A 22,429-nucleotide genomic window follows, 5' to 3' on the forward strand; every position below is an offset into this window, starting at 1 on the left:
CTGGATCAAATTAATTATAAAACCAAATAATATGTTTAAAGGTGACAGCTAATTTGATAATTATTTTCTTGAGTTTTCAGAAGTATATGAATATGCTATAGATAAGGCAACAAAAAGGTGAGTTGAGGAAGAAGGGTTTGTTTTGTATCCAGAAAGGTCACCAATTATAAGGTTCTATTATTTTTAAAAACAGAAAATCTCTGATATGCCGGCATTTGTTTTATTTTTAATTTATTTCTGGAGAAGAGAAAAGAAGTGGGCCCTTGGCTTGGCTCATGAAGTTTGATTGGACGGTTAGAGATCATGTTTCCACTCCATCATCATTTCCTATTTTTCATTTATTTCTATACTATTTATAAATTAATTAACAACCAAATTGATAAGAAAATATTATGCGATATTAGCAATTTTTTTTTATTTTTAAAATGAGAATATTTTATTAGCAGTTATAGATGCCACAAATTAATGGAAAGTTCGCTATAATTCGATGTAATGAAGTTAATGCTTTAAAAAAAAACCAAAAATAAAATAACTGCAGAGGAAAATAAAGCAGATCTTTTCTTCTGCAAGAAATCGGCACACAAATCCTTATTGCGTCACCCTGTATCTTTTACTACCTTATGGTAACAGAAACGCCCAGATTGATCTGGATTTGGATGGTAGAATCTCAAATTATCACTTAACCAACAAACGAGGCTTTTCTTTTTTTGAGGGTAGGCCCAGGCCGACCAAATTTGCTCCTGGATATGGTAGATGGTTTAGGGTTTTATAACGTACGGTGCTTCAATGTTTACTATAAATACTCAATGTATCTGTGTGTTCACTTCACTTTAAAAACTTGGATTAGTTTGCGAAAATTTCCTTGTATTCTGAATCAATACAATCTGTTTAAACCCTATTTTTCTTTTCTGTTGTTGACTCACCCCAATAACTGGATTATGGTTTCAATGTTTTCTTTGTAACAACAGAAAATAATATTCTTAAAACTATTATCTTTATATAAGACCACGCAATCTCCTACTTACAGTGTAATTGTAGTTGTGATGGGGCAGCTTTGGCCCAGTGGAAGTGTGCCTGTGCCCGCCCTGTCTCGTGAAAATATCGAGAAAAAGAATAAAAGAATCAACAAGTTAATGATGAGACAACTTGCAGTCAGTCAGTCAGTCGAGAGGAGCCTAATCAGAAAGGATTTGGCCAAAAATATCTGGACATGAATCCCACTTTCCCTGCTGCCTAGCCTCCCAATATCCACCCACATAACGGTATGTATCGTTGTTTTTCTCCCTTGCGAACCACCTTGGCTTCCAACCTCTCTCTTGCATCTTCCGAGCCTGATTCCCCCATCCAATCATATGTACAAATGAGACCACATGCAACCATTAACCTATTTGCTAATTCCTTTCATGCAAATCCAGAAAACTGAACAGGATTTCGTTAAACATTTCAGTAAGGGTTTTTTTTTTCCCTAGTGACCAAACTATAATATACCTGCAATATGACTCAACTCATAACAAGTATCGCAGTGAGGGTTGTAAACAAACCAAAAAAAAAAAAAACAGTAGTTGTAATAGCGTTTTTGGTATTAGCTATCGAGCACTGTTTCATTCACTTACAAATCCAGAAACTGCTGTTCTCTGAATTCCAACATTGGAAAGGATATTTAGAGCAAAGACGCCTACAAGTCCATTTCTAAGATTAACAAAAAAGAAACACTCATGACGTGGTTAGGTTGATCTCTAGATTGCTCATCCTACTCAGTCATGATCACAACATGGTAGTTTTCTTAGTTTACCCACAACAAATGATTACTAAACCGTTTTCATGTAGGGTCTAGGATAAAATCACTGCCTATGCATCTGCAAAACTAAGATTGGACAAAGAAACAAAGATGATGGGCAATCCCCATTGGCGTCCAAGTCAGCAGTTGGGTTGGGCCAGTTGCTAGGTGCATTATGAAAACTTTAAAGAAAATGTCTGGCTTCTTAATGTGTATGGTACATGTTTGGCTCAGCTCATATTCTCTCCAAACGGTTGCCTTGAGTCCAACCGTTCAGAACAAATTGAGTAAATCCAAAACATTAAACATTCATATCAGGTCTTGCTACTGCTATACCTCCATATGCATTTATTTAAGATTTTTACATTTACTACCTCATTGGCATTTTCTAGTCAGTTCTAGAAAGCTTTGGTGTCTTTATGTCATTAAGCTTTTACTCTGTATTGGGAGTCTAAAACTTGGAATGAGCAAAAAAGCAACTTTAGTTCGTCTTTTCGCTTCATAGTTCCCTAAAAACTCAAAGAAAGAATTTCACGGTGATCTAAATCCATGCCCTGCCAATTTGTGCTGCGGATGGTTAGAATTTACAATGTTAAAGTTGTGTATCCCAAATTCTAAGAGATTACTTGCAAGTCAAGTTAAACAAAATATATATTTTTTTAGAAGATTTAGTATTTATTAGTATAAAATATTTAGCATTTATTAGCATAGTTTATTTGATTTACTAATTTAGCCTACAAATAGTTTCTTTTACAACCTTAGAAAATACACTCATTAGAGATTAGAACTCATAACACATTTAGAGAACTCTGTATTTATATTTTGAGGGTTCTTTGTTTTCGGATTTTCAGAGTTTAGTTTTTATCTCCATCTTTTGTATTTTCAGAGTTTAGTTTTTTATCTCCATATTTTGTACTCTTCATTCTTTTACCATTATAGTAAAATTACCTTTGCTTGTGATTTTTTCTCCTCTTTGGAGGGGTTTTTCCACGTTAAATTTGTACGTTTAATTTCTCAATTTATTCCGCTATTTTTTTTACTTGTTGCTTAATCGGGTCCTAACAGAAAGTACCGATAAAATGAAATGGTAAGCTTACCTGACGTTGCCGCTGTTCCAACCGTAGCTTCTCTGAATTTGCCATTTCATACTCCCCATTTTCCAGAAACCTCTGATCAGGTCTCAGCCTTGAATCAGTAGGGGGTAGCTTTTCCTGCATACAGGAAGGAGATTAAAAAAGTATCCAATTACTGCGATGTAGTTAATAAGCTATGTAGACATAGTGCAATGGTTTCAAATTGTTCCATTTTTTTCTTATAGTTTCAAATGGAAACATTAGTTCCGATATTACACAAAAGAATTTATTACCAAAAATTAAATTATCAGAGTTTATGTCTTAGTAGCACCCAAGCGAGATATAGTACCAAGTACTAGTTGTAATAGTGCAATTATTGTAGGGATGACTCAAAAATGAAATGGCAACCAAATTATATAGATGTAAAGGTCACCAAATATCTTCCTGTGTGAAATGAACTGACATAAACCACAATGGAATTTTCACACCACCCCCTTAAGGCATTAGATTGGTACCAAATTTATAAATCCAATCAAAACTATACCTTTAGATCAGGAGTGAGTTCATTCAATGTGATGGCAAAACGTGTTAAGTTATATCTGGTGGGAAATTTAGGAGGCTTGCTCTTCTTCCAAAGTAGATCGGCTTCCGATAAAGACTCTTGCCCTTTTCCCTTGATAGAACATTCTCCATTCACATATTGCATGCTCTCATTCCATTTTCCAAATAACGTAGCTGCTGTCTTTCCATTCTTATCTTGAACTACACCATGTACCTGAATGTAAATATTTTTTTTTATAAAAATGAGGATAATAAAAGATATTATAATTCTAAAAAATGTAGTTGATATAATTCAACAAGAAGTTACATTGAGGAAAATGAAAGATCACCTGGTGAGGATTTCTGTCTACAATAGATTGCTCCTTGAATTTCAACTTACATGAATATTCACGATTCCCTTTTATTTGCATGGTACCATAGTGATCGCAGTACAACTTTCCCAGTATGAGATTGTATATTGATGTGGTAACCTGCAAAAGAAAGTACAATGTCGATTGGAGACAACGAATATGTCTCGGTACATACACCACAAACCTAATTATTTGTTTGTTAACTTTTGAGGTTATACCTTACTCCATTGGAACACTTCTCCATCTTCAAACTCCAAGGTCAAAACACCAACAGGTTCAAGCATAATTGAGCGACCCCAAAATTTGCTCTTTAAATTACTATCACCCCAAAATTTCCACCCTGTACCCTCACAATGACATGCTACAATCGTAGGATGATGACTGACCTGACACCAAATATGGAATAATTGTCAGCAAATTCATAAATTGCGTTAAGATATAAACAAACAAATATGAAAAAAAAAAAGATTACTATGGAAGTATATATATACACACAGATGTAAAAAATATTACCATGGAAGTATATACACAAAATAAGCACTTTGTAGCTCATTTTCCAGTACCCTAGACAGAGCAGGAGGTATTAATGCCTCAACAAAAGGAGAGCCACTAACATTGCCACTCCTTAAGATCTAAATGCATAATATGATGTTTAACATCCTCTATTGAGGTTCAGTGGCTTCAGCACGCACTCCTTCCCTTCCCCCAGTAATCCAACAATGGCAAGGTTGATTTCACCAGTCTATCAAAGCCACTAGCTTCAGTTATAGTTAGGCACTCAGTCAATATCATTTTAGGTGATGACTAATGATTGATTAACTTGCTACCTTGTTACTTAATGCCCTATTTATTTGCTTTGTTAAGGTTGAACCTATAACAAGTTTTTCTATGAGCATTTAGACCAAAGTAAAAAAAAAAAAAGCAGCAGCAGCAGATGAAGAAACAAAAAGTGGTAAGGAAAAAAGAAGGAAATTCTCACTCTGCCTTTCTACACACCAAAGCATCAATAACGTACTAAATTTGTAAAGCTCTTGCAGTACAGCATTTTGACTTCAGGGATACAACAAAAATTGAGTTAATTTCAGATCGTTGAAATAAGCATGTGAACTGATGTAGCAGAGAACATGCAAAGTTAATTTCAGCAATATTCCTTGACTGAGATTTACACATTAAAAAAGGGAAGTCCATTACTTGAATCTTGGTTGACGTGGTGAAACAGGCAGTAAAGTTTGCAAGACAATTTCCCGTAGATGGAGTAAAATGAAAAAGTAGACAAGGATAGACCAAGACAAACCTTCTCTGAGAAGAAGTGTAAGCCTTTATCTGGAAAGTCAGCCTCATATGTTTCCCCTAATAATGGATTAAAAGGTTTGCAGATTCTTCCTTCTGTTGAAGAATATCCAGACACAGCAAATGCAGCCACATTAAGAATCCTCATGAGGCTATTCCCCTGCAAGTTTTTAGTGGGAAAGATTATGTGTGAGAGGAATCTTGCCAAAGATTCAGATTCTCAGAGTTCCTGAAGAGAGGGAACTGGTATAAGCATATAAAGGAAAGATATGTGTAACAGAGAAAAGAGGCTGGGAAATCAGATAAAGAAAGATATGTGTAACTAAATTAAGGAAGTGATATGGCGATAGAGGAATATTAGAGCAGGATAACTTTGTATTGCAATGAATGTTCTATTTCCTGAGTACAGACCTCTAAGACTCACCCTTTTCCCCCATTCATTAGCACGGTCAAGTAGATATGAATATTCCAAATCCTCAAAACACTTTTGAAGAGAAGAGAGAGGCTCATTGAAGTAAACAGGAAGACAAACTTTTGTAAGGTCTTTCCCAATATTATCCTTAATCATTGACCAAAGACTTATACCCTTCTCCTTTTCAACAGGGTCAGGCAATTTTTTTCGCCGTTTAATGTAAGGAAAGCTATTTCCAACTGATTTTATTTGAGGATCAGTGTCATCTTCAGAACCAAGAGTATTAAGACCATCATCTGAAGAGAAAGATGATGCCCGGACATCAGATCCATTGTCTTTGAAAGAACTCGATGATAAAAATTCACGAGTATCAAAGAAATTATGATCATCATCATCAGTTTCTTCTTCTGCAGCATCAACTCTTTCAGGGTCATCATCTGAGTCGGTTGTATTTCCTTCTGAGTAAGAATTTGGACAAAGGGGAAAAAAACCATAATTAACAATGCTATGAACAGAAAGTAGTGACAATGACTTGAATGAAAATTAAACCAAAGAAGACAGAAAGCAATTTGTATAACCTAGCAATCAACACTATAAACACCTGATAATATTATTAAATGGAACACATAATTAACAATAAAAAAGATGGCTGATAAACATACACAAAAATTGATTCAAGATGACTGATAAACCTCTGCTTAACAAGCGTTAAAGTTGTCGACAAATTAGTTTATAGAAGCGACAATTGAAATAAAATAGTTTTACTGCCTAATAATCTTACCACTTCTGTCATGCTTTACCATGGCGTAAGCCCCTTGATTCGACTTGTTTTGGCTCTCGTTGACCACTGTATTTTCCAGATCAACTTTTTCTGCCTGCAAAATAAGAGTACAAACTAGCAATTTCTTAGCAGAAGATTGCAAAAAAGAAGTAAAAACCTTTGTTTCATATACCTCTAACTGACGCAAGGTTTCGATGAGGAGATACTGTTTCTGTCTAAGCAACAGCATCTGCTTCTGCATTGTTAAGAATTCCGTCCTCATAATCTGCTCGCTATCTTGGATAGCCAATTCGCTTACCCCTTCCTGCATCAGCTGTTGCCTCAACTTCTCCGTGGAAACCGACGCATTGTTCACCTGAACCATGAGCTCGCTATTAGGTATCCTAGGGAACATATCCTTAACCGCCTGAAGCGCTTCAATCCACGCGACCTTATCGTCCCGCGTCTCGGCTCGTAAATGAAGCATTTTCGTTCCGGTGTAAATCGAGAACCTCTTGTCATCTGATTTGCTTTCCCTAATCGAGGAAACCTGAGAAAATTTCAAGATTCAAATAAAAAGAAAGAAAGAAATGAAATTCAAATTTGTTTTTCTTTTGCTTATTTTAATCATTTTTCTTCTTTTTGACCTTTAGGTGGACTTCACCGAAGGGTTTGCGACGGGTGAGGGATTGATGACAAATGGGTTTGCGACAACTGGTTATAATACGAAGAGACTCTTCGCCGATAACTTTGCATCCTTTTTCCGTTTCTTGGCTGACGACGATCTTATCAGGTCCATGGAGTTTATAATATGATAACACTCCGTCTTGCAAAACGAACCACCTCGGTTTCCAACCTTTCCCGTAATTCACCCATTTGAAAAGCACTCCGGATATCCCGTTCCCTACAATGTTGTTTAGCTTCACATCCACTAGAGCCGCCGTCACCTCTCGTCCCGACGACACCCCGTTCTTCTGTTTCATCCGATTATAATAATTCACGCTTCTGCTACGATGATAGAGAACCTGGTGGCTTGGATTGCACGGGCACTGAATTTGGTCCAAGGGTAGGGTCGACTTGGATCGGGATATAGGAGCGGAAGAGGAAGGAGAAAGGTTTCTCACAGAAGGATTACTCATAAAGACGAACGCCGTAGGAAATGTTTTGATCGGAGAATGGCCAGGTACGGTGGTTCCAAACAGCAAAAAAGAATGCGTAATATTAATTGTTCTTTATTAAAAAATAGAATAATCGGAAGACACCGGGATAGGTAAAAGCTGACGTGGCGATGGAGAGCACGGTGGTTACAGTTACAGTTTTCATGGCTCTCCACTCTTCATTTTTTTTTTTTTTTGTTCTTTAAATTTCTTGGATTGTCATTTACGAGATAGAGAAAAAGGAGATCCAATAGTTGAATTTTGTTTATATATATACACATAAATGTCAGTAGAATTTGGGCAGACGGTTACAAAAAAATAGTACTAAAAAAGGACGGCCGTTTGAGGAAAGGGGTGGCCGTTGGCGGGAACTTCGGGCGGGTAACCCGAGCGAGAGAGGGAAATTTTTAATCCCCTGAGCGGTTCGGTTCAACAAAGATGATATTTAATTAAGACATAATAATATCAGAAATTAGTTAAGAGATGCATGAATTTTTCCAATTGTATTTAATTTCGTCCAACTAAACACCACTTTGTATTAATATAATTAGTCGATTCTCATGCATTCTTTATTTAGTCTCACTTAGTGTTACTCTTAATGATATGTACAGAATTTATTTATATTTAAATTCATTATACTTTGTATTAAGTTTAATTTTAGTTCTAATCAATGTGTATTTATATTTGTGTGACTAAGTTGATATAGTCATCGATTCGATTAAGAAATTTACAAAAAATATCCTTATATGTGTAAAATAATTTATATTATTATGATGGTATTTTATCTTTTATATTTTTAATAAATTCAGAAAAAATATATATATTGAGATTTAAATCCATATTGTGAGCATTTATAAAACATTTCCTTTACTATTCTAACCAAAAGCTTTATTTTAATATTTTCATAATACTTCAATATTATTTCACAAAATTTTTCATCCATATCGTTTTGATTCTGTCGTTGATTGAGTTAATGTCACAAGTTGGCTTGATACCAACTCAAGAAAAATGATAATATCATGATAAATAACTGAAGTGCATTTAATATTGGAATAATATCTAGTATACTATCGGTTAAGTTTTTAAACTCCACAAGTAGGATAAGAGGGTTGATAAGTCTATAAGAGTATGGTAAAATATTTTTCAAAAAAATATGCCAATTTTTTAAAAAATATACCAATTTTTTAGGGGTAAACTACACCCATGGTCACTTTTGTTTACCTTAGGTTACATTTCAGTCACTTATGTTTGAAATGTTACGTTTTAGTCACTTACGTTATCGTGTTATAACATTTTAGTCACTGAGCCGTTGGTCGACGTTAATGGTGTAATAGTAAGCTGACGTGGCATGTTAAATCATCATTTCAAACAAAAACTTTAGGTTAAATTATACAATTGGTCCCCATAATTTTTCGTTTTGGGCAATTTAATTCTTTTATGTTCTTTTAACTTTCTTTCTTTTTTTTTCTTTTTTTTTTCATTCTCTTCTGCTTCTCCCTCTGTTTTTCTATCTTCTTTATTTATTTTAACGTACTAAGAAGTCGAATTGGTAGTGAAGAAAGAAGCATGGTATGGGTTTATGGGTTTTGGTTATAGGGTTTTGGTTATAGGTAAATGATGACAGTCGACTTGCTACTTCTTTTTTCATTGTCAATTCGACTTCCTAATATGTTAAAAGAAATGGGAAAGGTATGAAAACAGTGGGAGAAACAAAAGAGAATGGAAAAAAGAGAGGAAAGTTTAAAAAACATAAAAGAAAAAAATTTAAATTACTTAAAACGAAAAAATATAGGGATCAATTGTATAATTTAACCTAAAATTTTGTTTGAAATGATGATTTAACGTGCCACGTCAGCTTACCGTTACACCATTAACGACAATTAATGGCTCAGTGACTAAAATGTTACAACATTTCAAACATAAGTGACTAAAACGCAACATTTCAAACATAAGTGACTAAAACGTAACCTAAGGTAAACAAAAGTGACCATGAATGTAGTTTACCCATTTTTTTAGATTGCTTGTGAAATTAAAAAAAATATACTGTCAGTATATCCAATACTTACCCTTTAATATGATGTATTAACCTATTTAGATACTATTTTACTCACAATTTAAATCAATTTATTATTTTAGTTTTGTATGTTTCATTATTTTTAATTTAAAACCTTAAATTTAATAGTATATTGTTTTTAGTTATTTGCTTTACTTATATTAATAAACATCTTTGGAAAAAATTAACCATTTGTTCCCAAAAGAAAGAAGTAATTAACCAAAAAGTATTTTCTTAATTTATATATATAATGAAAGAATAAATTATTTTATGGTGGAAGAAGTAGCATTAATTAATTAGAACTAGAATTATGATGGAAGACAAGGGCAGAGGTTCTAGTGTGGTAAAAATCTTAAAAGGGAAGCGTCAACTACAAAGTTGAAGTATCCGTTGGCAGTGCATTGAATCTGTGGCCTTCCCGACAAAACCATCAAGCACAATTGGAAGAAAGCATGGATGTTAGAACTGGATTCAGTTCATTGTCCAAGAAATAGAATATTCGATTAGGGAAAGTATCATTAAACCACAAAACCACAAAATCATTCACATTTGTCACCATCATCTATAATTATTGTCCACTTTCTTTTTTTGTTGTTGTAAAGCAACTGGTTTGGTTTGTGAGTGTGGAAGTTTTAGAACAGCAGGCAGGTAGGCAAGTATGACAAATCACTATACGATGTTGACTGTGCTGCACAGTAAACAACTTCTAAAACCGCACGACAATCCAAAATTTGTTGATATTTACTTTAAATGATTACTTCATTTTTTTTCCCATAATTTTTCGAACGAGTCAAATTAAATTGTATTCAAGATTAACTAATTTATCACCTTTTTTTTTTCATTTACAAAAACTGGAAACCCAGTCTTATCAACCTGACAAAAGCTGCAGAGAGATGTAATTGTTATGATCGCTATTTGTCTCTCATGTTAAAAATATTTTATTATAATTTCGTATGGGTTTTTATACCAGTTCGTATAGGTTCGAACAAGATTTGTTTTTTGACAAACAAGAATTCATAAATTTCACCAAAAAGAAATAGTACCAATAAAATTAAATAAAAACAAAACGCCCACTAATATCGAGTCAGAATGACTAAAAAGTTTTCTTGTAGGACCTAAGAAACAACGCCCAGGCTGAGAAGGAGAAAAAGGGTAGTGAGGGATGGCAATGTTGGACATGAAAGGGAAAAATAACAACATAACACAAAACACCATAAATATAAATATAAATATATGAAACTGTCAAAATCTATATAACAAAAAATTATATAAAGATAACCTACTGCAAACCCGTTTATGATAAAAATAAAATAAAATAAAAACAACATACAAACGTGAAACTAATACATGACACAAGTAAATAAATAGAGAGCATATGAGTAGCATACATGTTATGACAGTTTGCCTCCCGTCAAAGATGCCATGGAAATGGATGATCTTCATTCAAGTTTTCTTCGGACCAGTCCTTTGAAGAAATCAAAACTGTGGCCAAATGGATGTCAATGTTATAATGAAACAAGGAAATCTTAAATGGCTTGAAATTGACATGTGAAAGTACATAGAAACTATTACTGCCAATGCAATCGGACGGTTGATTTCATATCCATGGATATTTTAGAACAATCAAAAGGGAAGCCCTAAATTTTTAGTTTGCCGTATTATTGCTTATTTTAACACTAAAACCTTTGAAGCTAGAATGTGTTGGATGGTGGAGAGGCTACATGCACTTTAACAGTGGAGAGAGAACTTATCATCTGTTTTTGCTTTCACTATTGACCCATTTTCCAAATTGCAAGGCAGAGCCAGAGTCTGTCCTCTGCTTTTCCAGTCACTATAGGACCCATTTTACAGGGTAGGCCAGAATTCAGGGACCCTATCATATAACTACATTTGAGCCATATATATCATTTTGGATTGTCAGAAATTTTGCCCAAGTTATTTCTGTGACTTTCAGCACCATTTAATTTTAATAGCATTTTAGGTTCCACACATGCAAGGAGCAGAAATTTTTTTTAGGAAGTGGTTTCTCTGTTTAGATTAATGAGGAATGAAAATAGCACATAGCAGTGTCGATTACTTGGTATCCTCTGGTGTTCTCAAAGAATCCAGTTTTAGAGGAAGCCATTAAAGCTTCAAGGATCCATGCTTTGCCGCTTATTTTCTGTATAGTTAATCTGTTTGATTTCTTTTGTAAGTTCCTGGAAGAGGTTAAATCAGAGACTACCCATAAAATAGAGCTGAATTCTGCAATGTGTTAATGTTATCTTTCTATCTGGTGGAAAATTTTCCAAGGCGTCATAGGGCAACTTTAGCAAGGACAATAGTAGAAATAGATAGAAATAGATACCTGTTTCCATCGGGATGAAGCTCACACATTTGATTGTCGTCACCAATAGCTAACAAATAACCTGAGGACGTCAAACCCTGCCAAAGAGAGGTGATCAGTAATTTATAAACGTAGCTTGTAAAACACTCTAGTTTAAGTTAGCATCAATGAAATGAAATCATGTTCATTTATAAGGAACAGAAATTGCTACAGAACACAATAGAGGTTCACAAAACAAGCTCCCTATCTTTATGACAAGATCATTGGCTATACCCTTTTCACGTCAGAGATCCACAGCAGCTCTAGATAACCAAACCATATGTTTGAGCATGATCTCTAAAATGAAGATGTTCTTTCATGGCACCCTTTACTTTTACAAAAAATGATATGCAAATGAAATTTCACCAAGTGACAGTCAAAGTCTAGACTAGCAAATATAAATTACAACGTGAAGAATGGGATGGGAATAAATTTACTAATTGAAATTATTTACTCCAAGAACACAAATAGTTAGTCATGGAAACAGAAATTAAAGTTCCTATTATAGAAAAAGAGATATTTCACCGACGAACTTCGATGATTTTTAATATTTAGAAGGCCATTTTTTTCACATGCTTATATCCACAAGTAGACATGAAACCAATTAAGCAGTAACCTTTTTGAGTATACCATACCTGGATTGTGACCACGTTTTCAACAACTCTATCCTCATTCTTTTCCTGTACAATAACTCTCTGCCCACTGCACAGCCAATTCAAAATAAAATCACACATATATAATAACAAAGCTTTACAACATATATAGGCGTGCCATAGATGATAGAAAAGTTTCAACATGATCCATAAGGTTCAGAATACATAGGAGATGCACAAGCTCAATTGGGTTGCATCAATTAAGAAGAGAAGCAAAATGATGCCAGTGCACAGATGCATAGAAGTTTATTAACATAAAAGTTATATAGAAAAGATCAGTATGGAGATACACAAATCAGCACACATGTTGAATAGGCAGTTCAAGTTCAATTAAATTATTGAGACTACTAAAAGCCATAATAGCCCTGGAAGATAAGCAGACCACAATTCTTTTCTCTGGATATAGCCATCCATGAAAACCACTTTCTAAAAGGTTTCTCCACTATATACATTTTAAGACAGTGGGATTCAAATAAGAACATCATCTCATTCGCCAACCTTCCTTGACTTTGACGCCATCGATGTGGAAAGGCAAAAATTTTATTTGACTTCATATTAATGCAGCCAGGGGGCAATTGTTTGGAGCAACAAGAAAAGATTGAGGTTGATAAGTGCAACAGCCTAACTTAAATCATGAAAGCCAACTTGGCGCAGACATGCTACAACCAGAGCCACAATCATCCCTAGATCACACTTCAATCATATATTAAGTAACTAAAATAATTCCTTCTCTTGAATTATTAAATCCACAAAGTTTCATAACAGATCAAGTGCATATATTGAAAGGTTAAAATAGTAAGAACTTCACCTGTGAAGCCATGTTCTATAGTAAAGCTCCTCCAGAGTTTGAAATCCTGCATGTTATAGCCCCACCAAAAGTGAACTTTGACTTGGTCTTGTATTGAAAGCTATTAAATACAATTAATATAAATCAATAATTATAGCACATTGTTTTGTTATTTCGAAAAGAAGACTCCTAAAACCATTTGTTTCATAATTTAGACAATGAACACTCTATATATTTATAGGATTCCTCTTAGAAAACAAAATGGAGAAAACAAAAACAGTGGACACACTATAGCTAAGGGAAGATAGAAAATTTTTGGAACCTACACTATCAGAGGGAGACGTAGGGGGTGTGGAGAAGGGAAACAATAATGAATATGGAATGGAGGGAACAGTCAGGAAGATGCAACTGCTTTTATTCACCAAAGGTAATCCACACAAATTTCAAAGCCTATAATTAATTTAGAATTAACTGTAACAAGCCTTTCAGTTTGTCAGAAATTTATAGAAAAATAGTTTTAGCATGGCACGAAAATTGTAAATTTATATGAACAACCAATTCAAGAGAGTAAATAGTACTTTCACATACCAGGATACTGTAGAGAAGACCAAAAGATTGACTCACCTTGATTTATAAAAATATCATACAACATCTCAAATTTATTAAAGAAGGCAGCCGTGATATCTTCTCTTCTAAATTCATTAGGAGTAGTAGAAAGCTCTTTTAGTACTGTATTCAAACATGTTGTTGGTTTCTCATTACCAACATTAAAACCTATACCTGCAAAGACATCCATTAATTTGTAAGCTTCATGATGCACATAAATTGTACAAATAAAAAACACAAGCAATATCCTATTCTTGATTGTAGGTTAGGATTTAATAGATCAGTAGTAAACCCCCTAATGAAGCAAGAACTTTGCATGTTGGAGAAGGACGCTAACTGAAATGCCTTCATAGGTGAAAGGGCATAGCAGAAATACCGGGGCCAATATAAATACATCTTTGAAACTACAAGGAAATTCCAAATATCAGAAATTAACTTTCAAGAAATTTACAGGGTCACATCCCATAAGCTTATATTTAGCTAATGGCTCTGCTACTGAATCTAGGGATTTGAACAAACAGACAGAAATATACATTGTAAGATTGAATTTTTTTATTGTCACCCAAAAGGAGCGAGTCTTTTTACCAGAACTAACATTGAACTTCTTTGATTTATATGTTGATGTGCAGAGAATGCCTCCAACTTTAAGGCCATTCAAGTACAGATCATTCGGCCACTTGATCCTAACATCAATAAAGGGGAAGCCCTGAAACAATTTACGAAGAATAAGTCTATAAAAATCTTAACTTCAGGATTACACCGAAGAATAATTTCCAATGTAGTAATGGAGCATGATCTGAATTGCCGAAGTACCACCAATATAAACAAAATGGCCATATAGGCGGAAAAGAAAAAGAAGGCAGGCTTACATTTCGATCACAAACATCCTTTATAGCCTCCGTCACAGCAAGAGACACAACATATTGTACCAGAGGCACAGTTTTTCCATCTTCCATTTGTAAAGTAAATGAAAACATAAGGCATCCCCTTGGAGACTCCCACGCATTCTTGGACCGACCTGCAAAGTGTCGAAACATTTACAGAATCACATTAACCGAATTTCAATTTTTTAACATTTCATAAATATTATTTACCTCTCCCTTTAAACTGAGTGTCAGCTACACAAACTGTACCAACTGGAAGCTCACAAAAATTACTGTTCGAAAGCTAAAAATCAAACATTAACATTCAATGAATAAAATAGTTCAACTAAATTCGTTTATTTTTTTGCCAGTTCATCATTTGCTTACTGAGAAACGATGTCATGCGTAGAAGGCAACAGCGGGGACCAAATAAGGAACCGACCGAATCGTTTAGTTGTGAGTGAGTTCAAAAACAAATCGACATTAAAAGCATCTTCACCAAATCGGAAAGTATTAATCTCCGATTGTAAAAGAGCAGAAACTTTGCCGCCGTTCGGGAGATTAAGAGTGTCGTTGATTTTCAAGGATTTGGCGATTTCCGATTCCGTTGATGATTTTCCACATAAAAACAGCATAGAAGGCGAGGCACTATCCATGGCTGAGGAGGCGACGGAGAAAGAAAGGCTTGAGGGAATACGTTTTTGAATGGGAGGGAAAAGGAGGCGGAAGCGGCTGCTTTGTACTAACATGCAGAATCAGCTTTTGGTGACGTTGGGGTTGGAGATGGAGATGGGTGGGCATTTGAGTGCCTGCCCTTTACTTTGACGGTTAGAACGGAGAAAACGATGAAAGGAAGTTATTCTTACGGCAATAATCGAGGAGTCGGCATCACAGACACCATTCAGACCGTAGATTCTGAGTCCTGGATGTGTGACTCTGACTGTGACCGTGACTCTAGTTTTAAACGAGACTCGGAGAGGGCGGCAATGCATTGGGTCCGCAAGGTCAGGTGTTTGGTGGGTTTAGACTTACAGCTGACGAGTTAATGATCATAATTTTCATGTATCCAATTATGTAAAATATTATTTAAATAAACCAAATTATTATTGTAAATTGTAATTAAAAAATTTATTTAATTAAACAAATTATAACATTTACTATATTTTGTATAATTACTTAAAACATTACCCAAGTATATATCACTAGTAAAAAACATTATCCAATTAAAATATTTTTAAATTATTATAAAAATTTATCCTAATTACAAGCATTACCCAATCGCTCAAATTATCACAACTTCTATAATATTTTATGTACTGTGAGCTTTCCGTAGATTATATCTTTAAAATACTATAAAAAATGTGTTATTATTAATTATATTTTTAATTATAAAACAGGACGACTCATGAGCAGATACATTCACGAAATCACTGAAGGTTAATGTTTCATCTCGGACACAACAAATGTTAATTTTTACATATTATTACAAAGGGACCAAAAATGAGCTCAATTTTGGCATCCCACAGTTGCAACACTCAAACAAAAATGCTGTGGCAAGTATTTCACACTCTTACCCTGATTGGCTTAGATGTTCCTGGAGCTGAAAACAGAGCTTTGACATTTGAGATAGCAACTTGCATTGTTGTTCTCGCGATGTTAGTGATTCAGATGTTACCTGTGACATCGGGTCTTTAAGTAGCTGAGTGAGCCGAGAGCATAACATCGAAGCATCTTGATTGTTGGAACATGCTTTGGCTATAAGTTCAAGCAGTTGACAGCTTTGGTCTTGAGCCAAAGATGGTTGGGGAGGGACTGGGGGAACAAGAAAAGGGTGTTGAAGTAGCTCAGGGATCCGCCACCTCTTATTACGGTCCCATACAAGACATTTCTTCATGATATCAAGAAGCCACGGGTTAGAAACTGGTTCATATGAAATCTCATGGTTTGGATCAGTTATAACTTTAAACTTAGACCAGAAAGTCTTGTAATCAGCAAAAGGCGTCCTCCCATAAACCATTTGATAAAGTATGCACCCAAGGGACCAAATATCGGAAGGTCGGCCACACTTTATGGTGTTTCCATTTGCATCACTCTCATTGCACATGAATGCTTCAGGAGACATGTAACTCAGGGTTCCCACCTGCGATGGTAGTTTACAAAAGGTTTACATGCGTTCGAGATATATTGGTTTAAAGCATTAACACGATAGAACTAAATCATGAAGCAATTTCTTTGACCAAGTCGTCAACCACTTCAGATAAATTGAGAGAAGTTAAGACATGATGCTGCACAGCATATATGAATACCAGAACATATGTGAAAATAAATGTAAGTAGAAGTGCATTAACTATCGTTGTCTTGCATGAGATAATAGATTAAATACTCATCTGGCCCATGTACTATATAACTTCTGTGAGATTGCTATCTATAGAATTAAAATTCAATTTGAATCTTATGGCTGGGCAATCGGCATTGGTGGCACCTCCCCTTCCCCTCACTTTCCCTCCTTTATCCTTCTCTCTTCCTATTCTTTTTCCCTTTGTCCCAAATAATTATCATTTTTGGGTTTCTTACCACATTACTCAGTTAACCAACGATATTAGGTCATCGCCAAAATGAAAGTTCATGCATCTAATTGTGAATTTTTATCTCTAAGTACCAAATTGACAATAAGTAAATAGTACAAGTGCCAATTGAATATTTAACCCTAAAACTATCAAAGTTCTAATTGATAAAAGTAATAATTTTGAAAAACAAATGCAAAACAAAGTTTTGATTGATAAAAGAGAATAATACCGTAAATCTAAAGTTGAAGAGAACAATGAGTAATGAATACCTGTGAATCCCTTTGAATATTGGTTGTATCACTCATTATGGCTTTGGCAATACCAAAATCAATAAGTTTTAGAGAGCCTTTTACAAGAAGAAAATTAGCTGGCTTTAAGTCGGAGTGCACAATTCGTTCCTCATGTATAGTGTTGACAGCTTGAAGTATTTGCTACAAATTGCTCAACAAACTAAAGTAAATATTCAGCCTTTTTGCATAATTAATAATATAAGATGACGCTAAAGACTCATAAATGGCACACAAATTTAAAAAGGTAGAAACATTGAGGAACTTGCTGACAAGAGCATAAATATCTAAACTCTAAAGTGTGATTACTCTGCTTTCATTTTTTTTCTGAAATACTGAAACATTAATTGGGAAAGAAGTTTTATATTTTTTTTCTTAAAGTGCCCTTGGTTCAATGGTAGGTTTCCATTATGACCTGCAGGTCACCAATACAAGCTGCCAAAACAGCTGCAACTGAAAGCAAGGGTAAGGTACCTAAATCTAATGCTCTCCTATCCCTGCAATGTCAGGGGCTCATTTACCTTTTCTAGACCCTGATATGCAGTGGCCTCCGCAAAATTTTGCCCACTTGTCCTACATGTAATTTCCATTTTCCTCCATTTCTTGCCTTACTGAATTTACTAGTTTTCCTTTTGATGCACTTGGTTATGATGCCAAAAACTACTGAGTGCATGAAAATATCATCACAGTTAGCACTGAAACTTGTACTATCATGCTGAAATTATTTGAAACAACTAAATATATCTTTGCATGTTTAAACACTGTTGATTTCACCTATCAACTTCTCATTGCAACTCTTTTTAGAAATTTTAATTTAGAGATCCTAAACTTTAGCCTGCAAAATCTCAATTTTTATCAAAGCAAAAAAGTTGTTTCCGGAATCCTCATTAGATCCAACTTTGGCTTTCTGGACTGTACGAGACACCAAAGTGAAAGAGAAACATCATCTTATGGAATGTGTCTTTGTATATGTTAGTAGAAAAAAGAGAAAATACTTATGCCCCAAAACACAAAAAGGTGAAGAAATAGCTAAAGAAATTGAAGGAAAGCTGAATACAAATAAGCAAGCTCAAAGAAAAGGAGAAAACCAGAGTTTGCTCCAAAAAGATGCTAAATTGTTAGCCACAACAAAGAAATGTTTATTTAGGTGGATTGCCATTAGAGAAGCCCAGCATGTATGATTACAACTATCCAGATTCAAATCAGCTTTAAAATTCTAGTAGAATTAATGCATATAATTTGAAAAAAGAAAAGTTATCAATATTATTAGGAAAAATCAACACAGATTCAAAGAAAGGAAAGCTTTAAAACCTGCCAGTAAAATCGTAGCCAGTTCTCATCTATAGTCTGATTGGAACTATCCATTTCCTTCCATTTCTGGGATAGCATGTGAGCCAAATCAATTTCTCCATATTCAAGTACCATATACAGATAGCCATCATCCTTGACTCTGCCATCTTTATTTGACATGCAGCCATTCATCACTTCTCGGAGCAGATTCTTATCTGTCACCTAATATCAAGAAAGACAACTATCAACAAGAAAGCTGACGGAATATAACATAAAAGTTTAAGTCATTTATCATTAACACCCCCCCCCCCCAAAAAAACAAAAAAACACAAATGATAAACGTTCTTGCCAAACAAGATCTACTTTTATGTGCATGGGTGCTATAAAGAATTTTTAAATGGAGCGCTTGATCCTGACATTGCATGTGCATATCTTTGCATCATAGTGAAAGCTCAGAAATTGAGATGAGCTACAAAAGTTATCTCAGTGGAGGCAAATCCCCTCCGAGGCCCCCACCTTTCTGAGAACATAACAAGCAAACAACTACAATGACGAGAAAATGTTCCAAATAGTCTAACTGCAGAAATAAGACAGATAAGCTCCATAGCATATGAAGTTAGTCTGCAAATCAAAGGCTCAATTTGTCCAAAAATATCAATAGTCACTACTCCAAACATATTAGTTTAGCGTGAAATCATTGACCAATATGAGTGTCTACTTAATAGCAACTTAATTAGATTATATCTTACCAATTTGTGCTGTTGGTAAGGGGAAAAAATTAGTATATCAAAATTTAACACATAACTACAGTAGGAAGGAGGTACCTCGTAGTCTATTAAGTTGATAATGTTGTTCTTTCCCTTCAACCTGTTTAAATATTCAATTTCCTGACAAAACCCATATGCACTAGCATAGTCACGACCTTTGAGCTTGATTTTCTTGAGCGCGTATATTGTACAATCTGATGAAATGACTTTGTGGACCTCGCTGCTTCCTCCACTGCCTATCTTCCCAAGCCTTTGATACAGCTTTCCATTCACTTTGAAAAACAAGTCAGGGTCATAACTTCGTTTTCGAGGTGCTGGTGCTCCTTTACTACTTGTAACCTTCCCTTGCTTCTCTGCTTTAGAAGGCTCTAACTTTAGATCTGAATTCAAGTCTTTCGACAATGGAGGCTGAGATTGTATATTAGTGACACAACCTGCAATTTCTTGCCCTTTGATTGACTTATCATTCTGAGGAAAAGAATCTTTTGAAAGTTCATTTTGGGTGACCAAGCTTCCTTCTTGCCTTTTGGACAAATCAAATTCATTAACCTCCAGTTGGGCATTATTACCAGAGGTAGAAGCCTGAGCTGCCTGATCAACTAGCATTCTACTCATTTCCTTCTTTGAAGAAAATCCTTGCTGCAACATATCTCCTTGATTTAGCAACTGACGATTCACATCAGAATCTCCGGGGGGTTCTTTTGCCACATGAGAACCTCCTTCTTCTTGGGTACGTGAGCAATAAGTTGTCAGGTTAAGCATTGGAACTGAACTAGAATGGATAGATGTTGTGGTAGCACATGATGACCCCACAACTGAAGATTGAGTGACGGGTTGCCCTAAAAAGTTTCTTAAATGATGTATCTGATCTTGTACAATAGTAGTTCTTTTCGCCAAAGAAGAGATCCCACCATCAGACTTCAGAACAATTTCAGATTCTAGGTTCTGATAGTGGCTGTGCTTTGACTCATTATTGACAACTGTCGATGTTTCTACTTGATTGACCGTGTTCCATTCCATTTCTGTCAAGGCAAGTGAACCCATATGAGATGATAAATTCTCCAATCCAGTGGCCATTCCATCATCGGCCCCTGCAGATTTAAAGGGAAGAGAAAATACATCGTAGGGCATAGTGACAAATTCAGGAGCTACAGGTAATCGGTTATATTTCAACCATTTAAGTCACAGTGTCACAAAGTATTGCGGAAAAGAAGAGCCCAGAAAAACATAAATTAGCAATTTAAAGAGCATTGTAAAACATATTACCTTGGGAAACGGCATTGTGTCCAGTTAAAAACTGAACCTTTCTCTGACCATCAGCATTTTGAGATTGTACATCCTGCAAAGGGATCGGATTATTCTCTTTTTTAGCATCAACCTCCTTGTCTTGATCTTGATCCACATCAAATGGGTTGAAATTTTCATCAAAGGTTTTGGTGGTAGTTCCCGTGATGGAAGGTGGAGTAATGAATGCATCTTCTTGAGACTCCCCAGCATTAATTTTGTTCTTGACTAACTGACCATGACTCAACGAACCACAATCCTGAGACTTGTTAGTATCATTATTGGCACCCATATTTCTAGAAGCTGCGCGCTGGGGAACCACCATTCGTCTTGGCATTATACCATTCGTCTGAATTGTACCTGGAAACCCCTCAAAAATTCCAACATAAATTTACATTTGAACCACTCACGTCTCTTCTTAGCGACCAAGATCCATCCAGGAAATCATGACTTACTTAATTGACATCAACCATAGAATCAACATGAGTATACCTAAAACCAAATAAGCAGCCTAAATTTCTACTTCCCTTAACTGGACTAAAGTAGCACCTAAGCCCTAAACAGCTAAAAGAAATCAACTAAAAAAAAGCTATCCAAAAGAACAAGTAAACACAAAAACCCTAATAGCAATTAAAATATTAACCAAGCAAAAAAAACTAGGGATCTGGTTTTGAAGTGAGAAGAGAGGTGTACCGAGAGAGCGGTGGCGCTTGAAGGCGGCTTGGACATCACGGATGAAGCCAGGAGGGGAGGAAGATGATGAAGTGGAAGACGAGGTGTCCTGATTAGGGATCGGGCGGACCAGATTGGCAGGTGGTGGGAGCGGAAGCTTAGCCTCCCTGTCCATGGGCGGATCTCAACGGCATTTCCAGTCTATGGAGGGGCAGTTCAAGTTGAAAGAAGGAACAAAATTATAAAGCTTTTTTAGGACAGAAATGGCGGATCGAAGAGTCAAATGGGTAAGGTTAGGGGGTTATGGTGGTCTACTATCTTCTTCGTCCATGAGGAAGGGAAACGCGCTGAGAGAGGCATAGTGAGATGGAGGAGTGAAAAAGTTTTGGAAGTTTGAATGCCTGCCTTTTTGCCGCTCTCATTTGTCCTTTTTTTTAATTTATTAAATATTACAGTGGATGGGCCATTGGATTCTTTTAAGTTTGAGTCGGCTTCTCTTTAATAATTTATGTCCTGAGAAGCAGCCCAAATAAAGATATCTCATGGCCTACCCGATCGCTTGGGCTTTAGGTTCACAAAGCTAATCCAACACATTTATTAAATGAATAACACAAAGTATCTATATAACACCGTTAAAATTAATTTGTTGTATTTTTTTTCTTTTCTTTTACATGACTATTAATGGGAAGGTGCTTATCAGTTGGGGTCTTAGGGTGGGTTTGGATGGGCGATTGGGTGCGGTGCGGTGCATTTAGTTTTCTTTTTGTCTCACGCTACAGTATCGCTACAGTGTCTAATCTCACCGCCACTGCTATTTTTACACTAACCGCAGGTAAATGCACCGCCCATCCAAAC

General features: G+C 35.4%; 3 protein-coding genes across 11 annotated transcripts; all 3 read right to left on the reverse strand.

The window, feature by feature from the left end:
* Nucleotides 1–972: 972 nt before the first annotated feature.
* On the reverse strand, nt 973–7,719 carry LOC105770136 (oxysterol-binding protein-related protein 1C). Of its 6 annotated transcripts, none has more exons than XM_012591201.2 (10): nt 6,871–7,715; nt 6,417–6,773; nt 6,245–6,338; nt 5,476–5,918; nt 5,056–5,211; nt 3,980–4,147; nt 3,741–3,881; nt 3,395–3,625; nt 2,875–2,988; nt 973–1,331 (listed from the first exon to the last, which is right to left on the reverse strand). In XM_012591201.2, the coding sequence occupies exons 1-10, from the start codon at nt 7,360–7,362 to the stop codon at nt 1,176–1,178; spliced, it is 2,352 nt and encodes a 783-aa protein (XP_012446655.1). In that variant the 5' UTR covers nt 7,363–7,715; the 3' UTR covers nt 973–1,175. The 6 variants fall into 6 exon arrangements, with proteins under 6 accessions (XP_012446655.1, XP_012446654.1, XP_052487811.1 ...); XM_012591200.2 differs by having other exon boundaries at nt 5,476–5,921; XM_052631851.1 differs by having other exon boundaries at nt 6,245–6,773; nt 6,871–7,717.
* A 2,913-nt stretch (nt 7,720–10,632) lies between these two features.
* On the reverse strand, nt 10,633–15,644 carry LOC105770129 (biotin--protein ligase 2). 3 transcript variants are annotated; one of them, XM_012591190.1, is made up of 9 exons: nt 15,095–15,618; nt 14,939–15,000; nt 14,714–14,862; nt 14,430–14,550; nt 13,863–14,018; nt 13,260–13,305; nt 12,434–12,500; nt 11,781–11,857; nt 10,633–10,915 (listed from the first exon to the last, which is right to left on the reverse strand). In XM_012591190.1, exons 1-9 carry the CDS (start codon nt 15,454–15,456, stop codon nt 10,873–10,875), a joined length of 1,083 nt encoding a protein of 360 aa, XP_012446644.1. In that variant the 5' UTR covers nt 15,457–15,618; the 3' UTR covers nt 10,633–10,872. The 3 variants fall into 3 exon arrangements, 2 of the variants coding, with proteins under 2 accessions (XP_012446644.1, XP_052486292.1); XR_008195791.1 differs by lacking the exons at nt 10,633–10,915; nt 11,781–11,857 and having other exon boundaries at nt 12,460–12,500; nt 13,260–13,359; nt 15,095–15,628; XM_052630332.1 differs by lacking the exons at nt 10,633–10,915; nt 11,781–11,857; nt 12,434–12,500; nt 13,260–13,305; nt 13,863–14,018 and adding an exon at nt 14,026–14,248 and having other exon boundaries at nt 15,095–15,644.
* Nucleotides 15,645–16,041: 397 nt separating this feature from the next.
* On the reverse strand, nt 16,042–21,989 carry LOC105770337 (serine/threonine-protein kinase MPS1). 2 transcript variants are annotated; one of them, XM_012591496.2, is made up of 6 exons: nt 21,596–21,989; nt 20,885–21,262; nt 19,676–20,640; nt 18,873–19,073; nt 17,544–17,705; nt 16,042–16,847 (listed from the first exon to the last, which is right to left on the reverse strand). In XM_012591496.2, the coding sequence occupies exons 1-6, from the start codon at nt 21,747–21,749 to the stop codon at nt 16,278–16,280; spliced, it is 2,430 nt and encodes an 809-aa protein (XP_012446950.2). In that variant the 5' UTR covers nt 21,750–21,989; the 3' UTR covers nt 16,042–16,277. The 2 variants fall into 2 exon arrangements, with proteins under 2 accessions (XP_012446950.2, XP_012446949.2); XM_012591495.2 differs by having other exon boundaries at nt 19,676–20,709.
* Between the last annotated feature and the right edge of the window lie 440 nt (nt 21,990–22,429).

Source organism: Gossypium raimondii, chromosome 5 (genome assembly GCF_025698545.1).
Source record: "Gossypium raimondii isolate GPD5lz chromosome 5, ASM2569854v1, whole genome shotgun sequence".
In the NCBI taxonomy this organism is placed as follows: Eukaryota; Viridiplantae; Streptophyta; class Magnoliopsida; order Malvales; family Malvaceae; genus Gossypium; species Gossypium raimondii.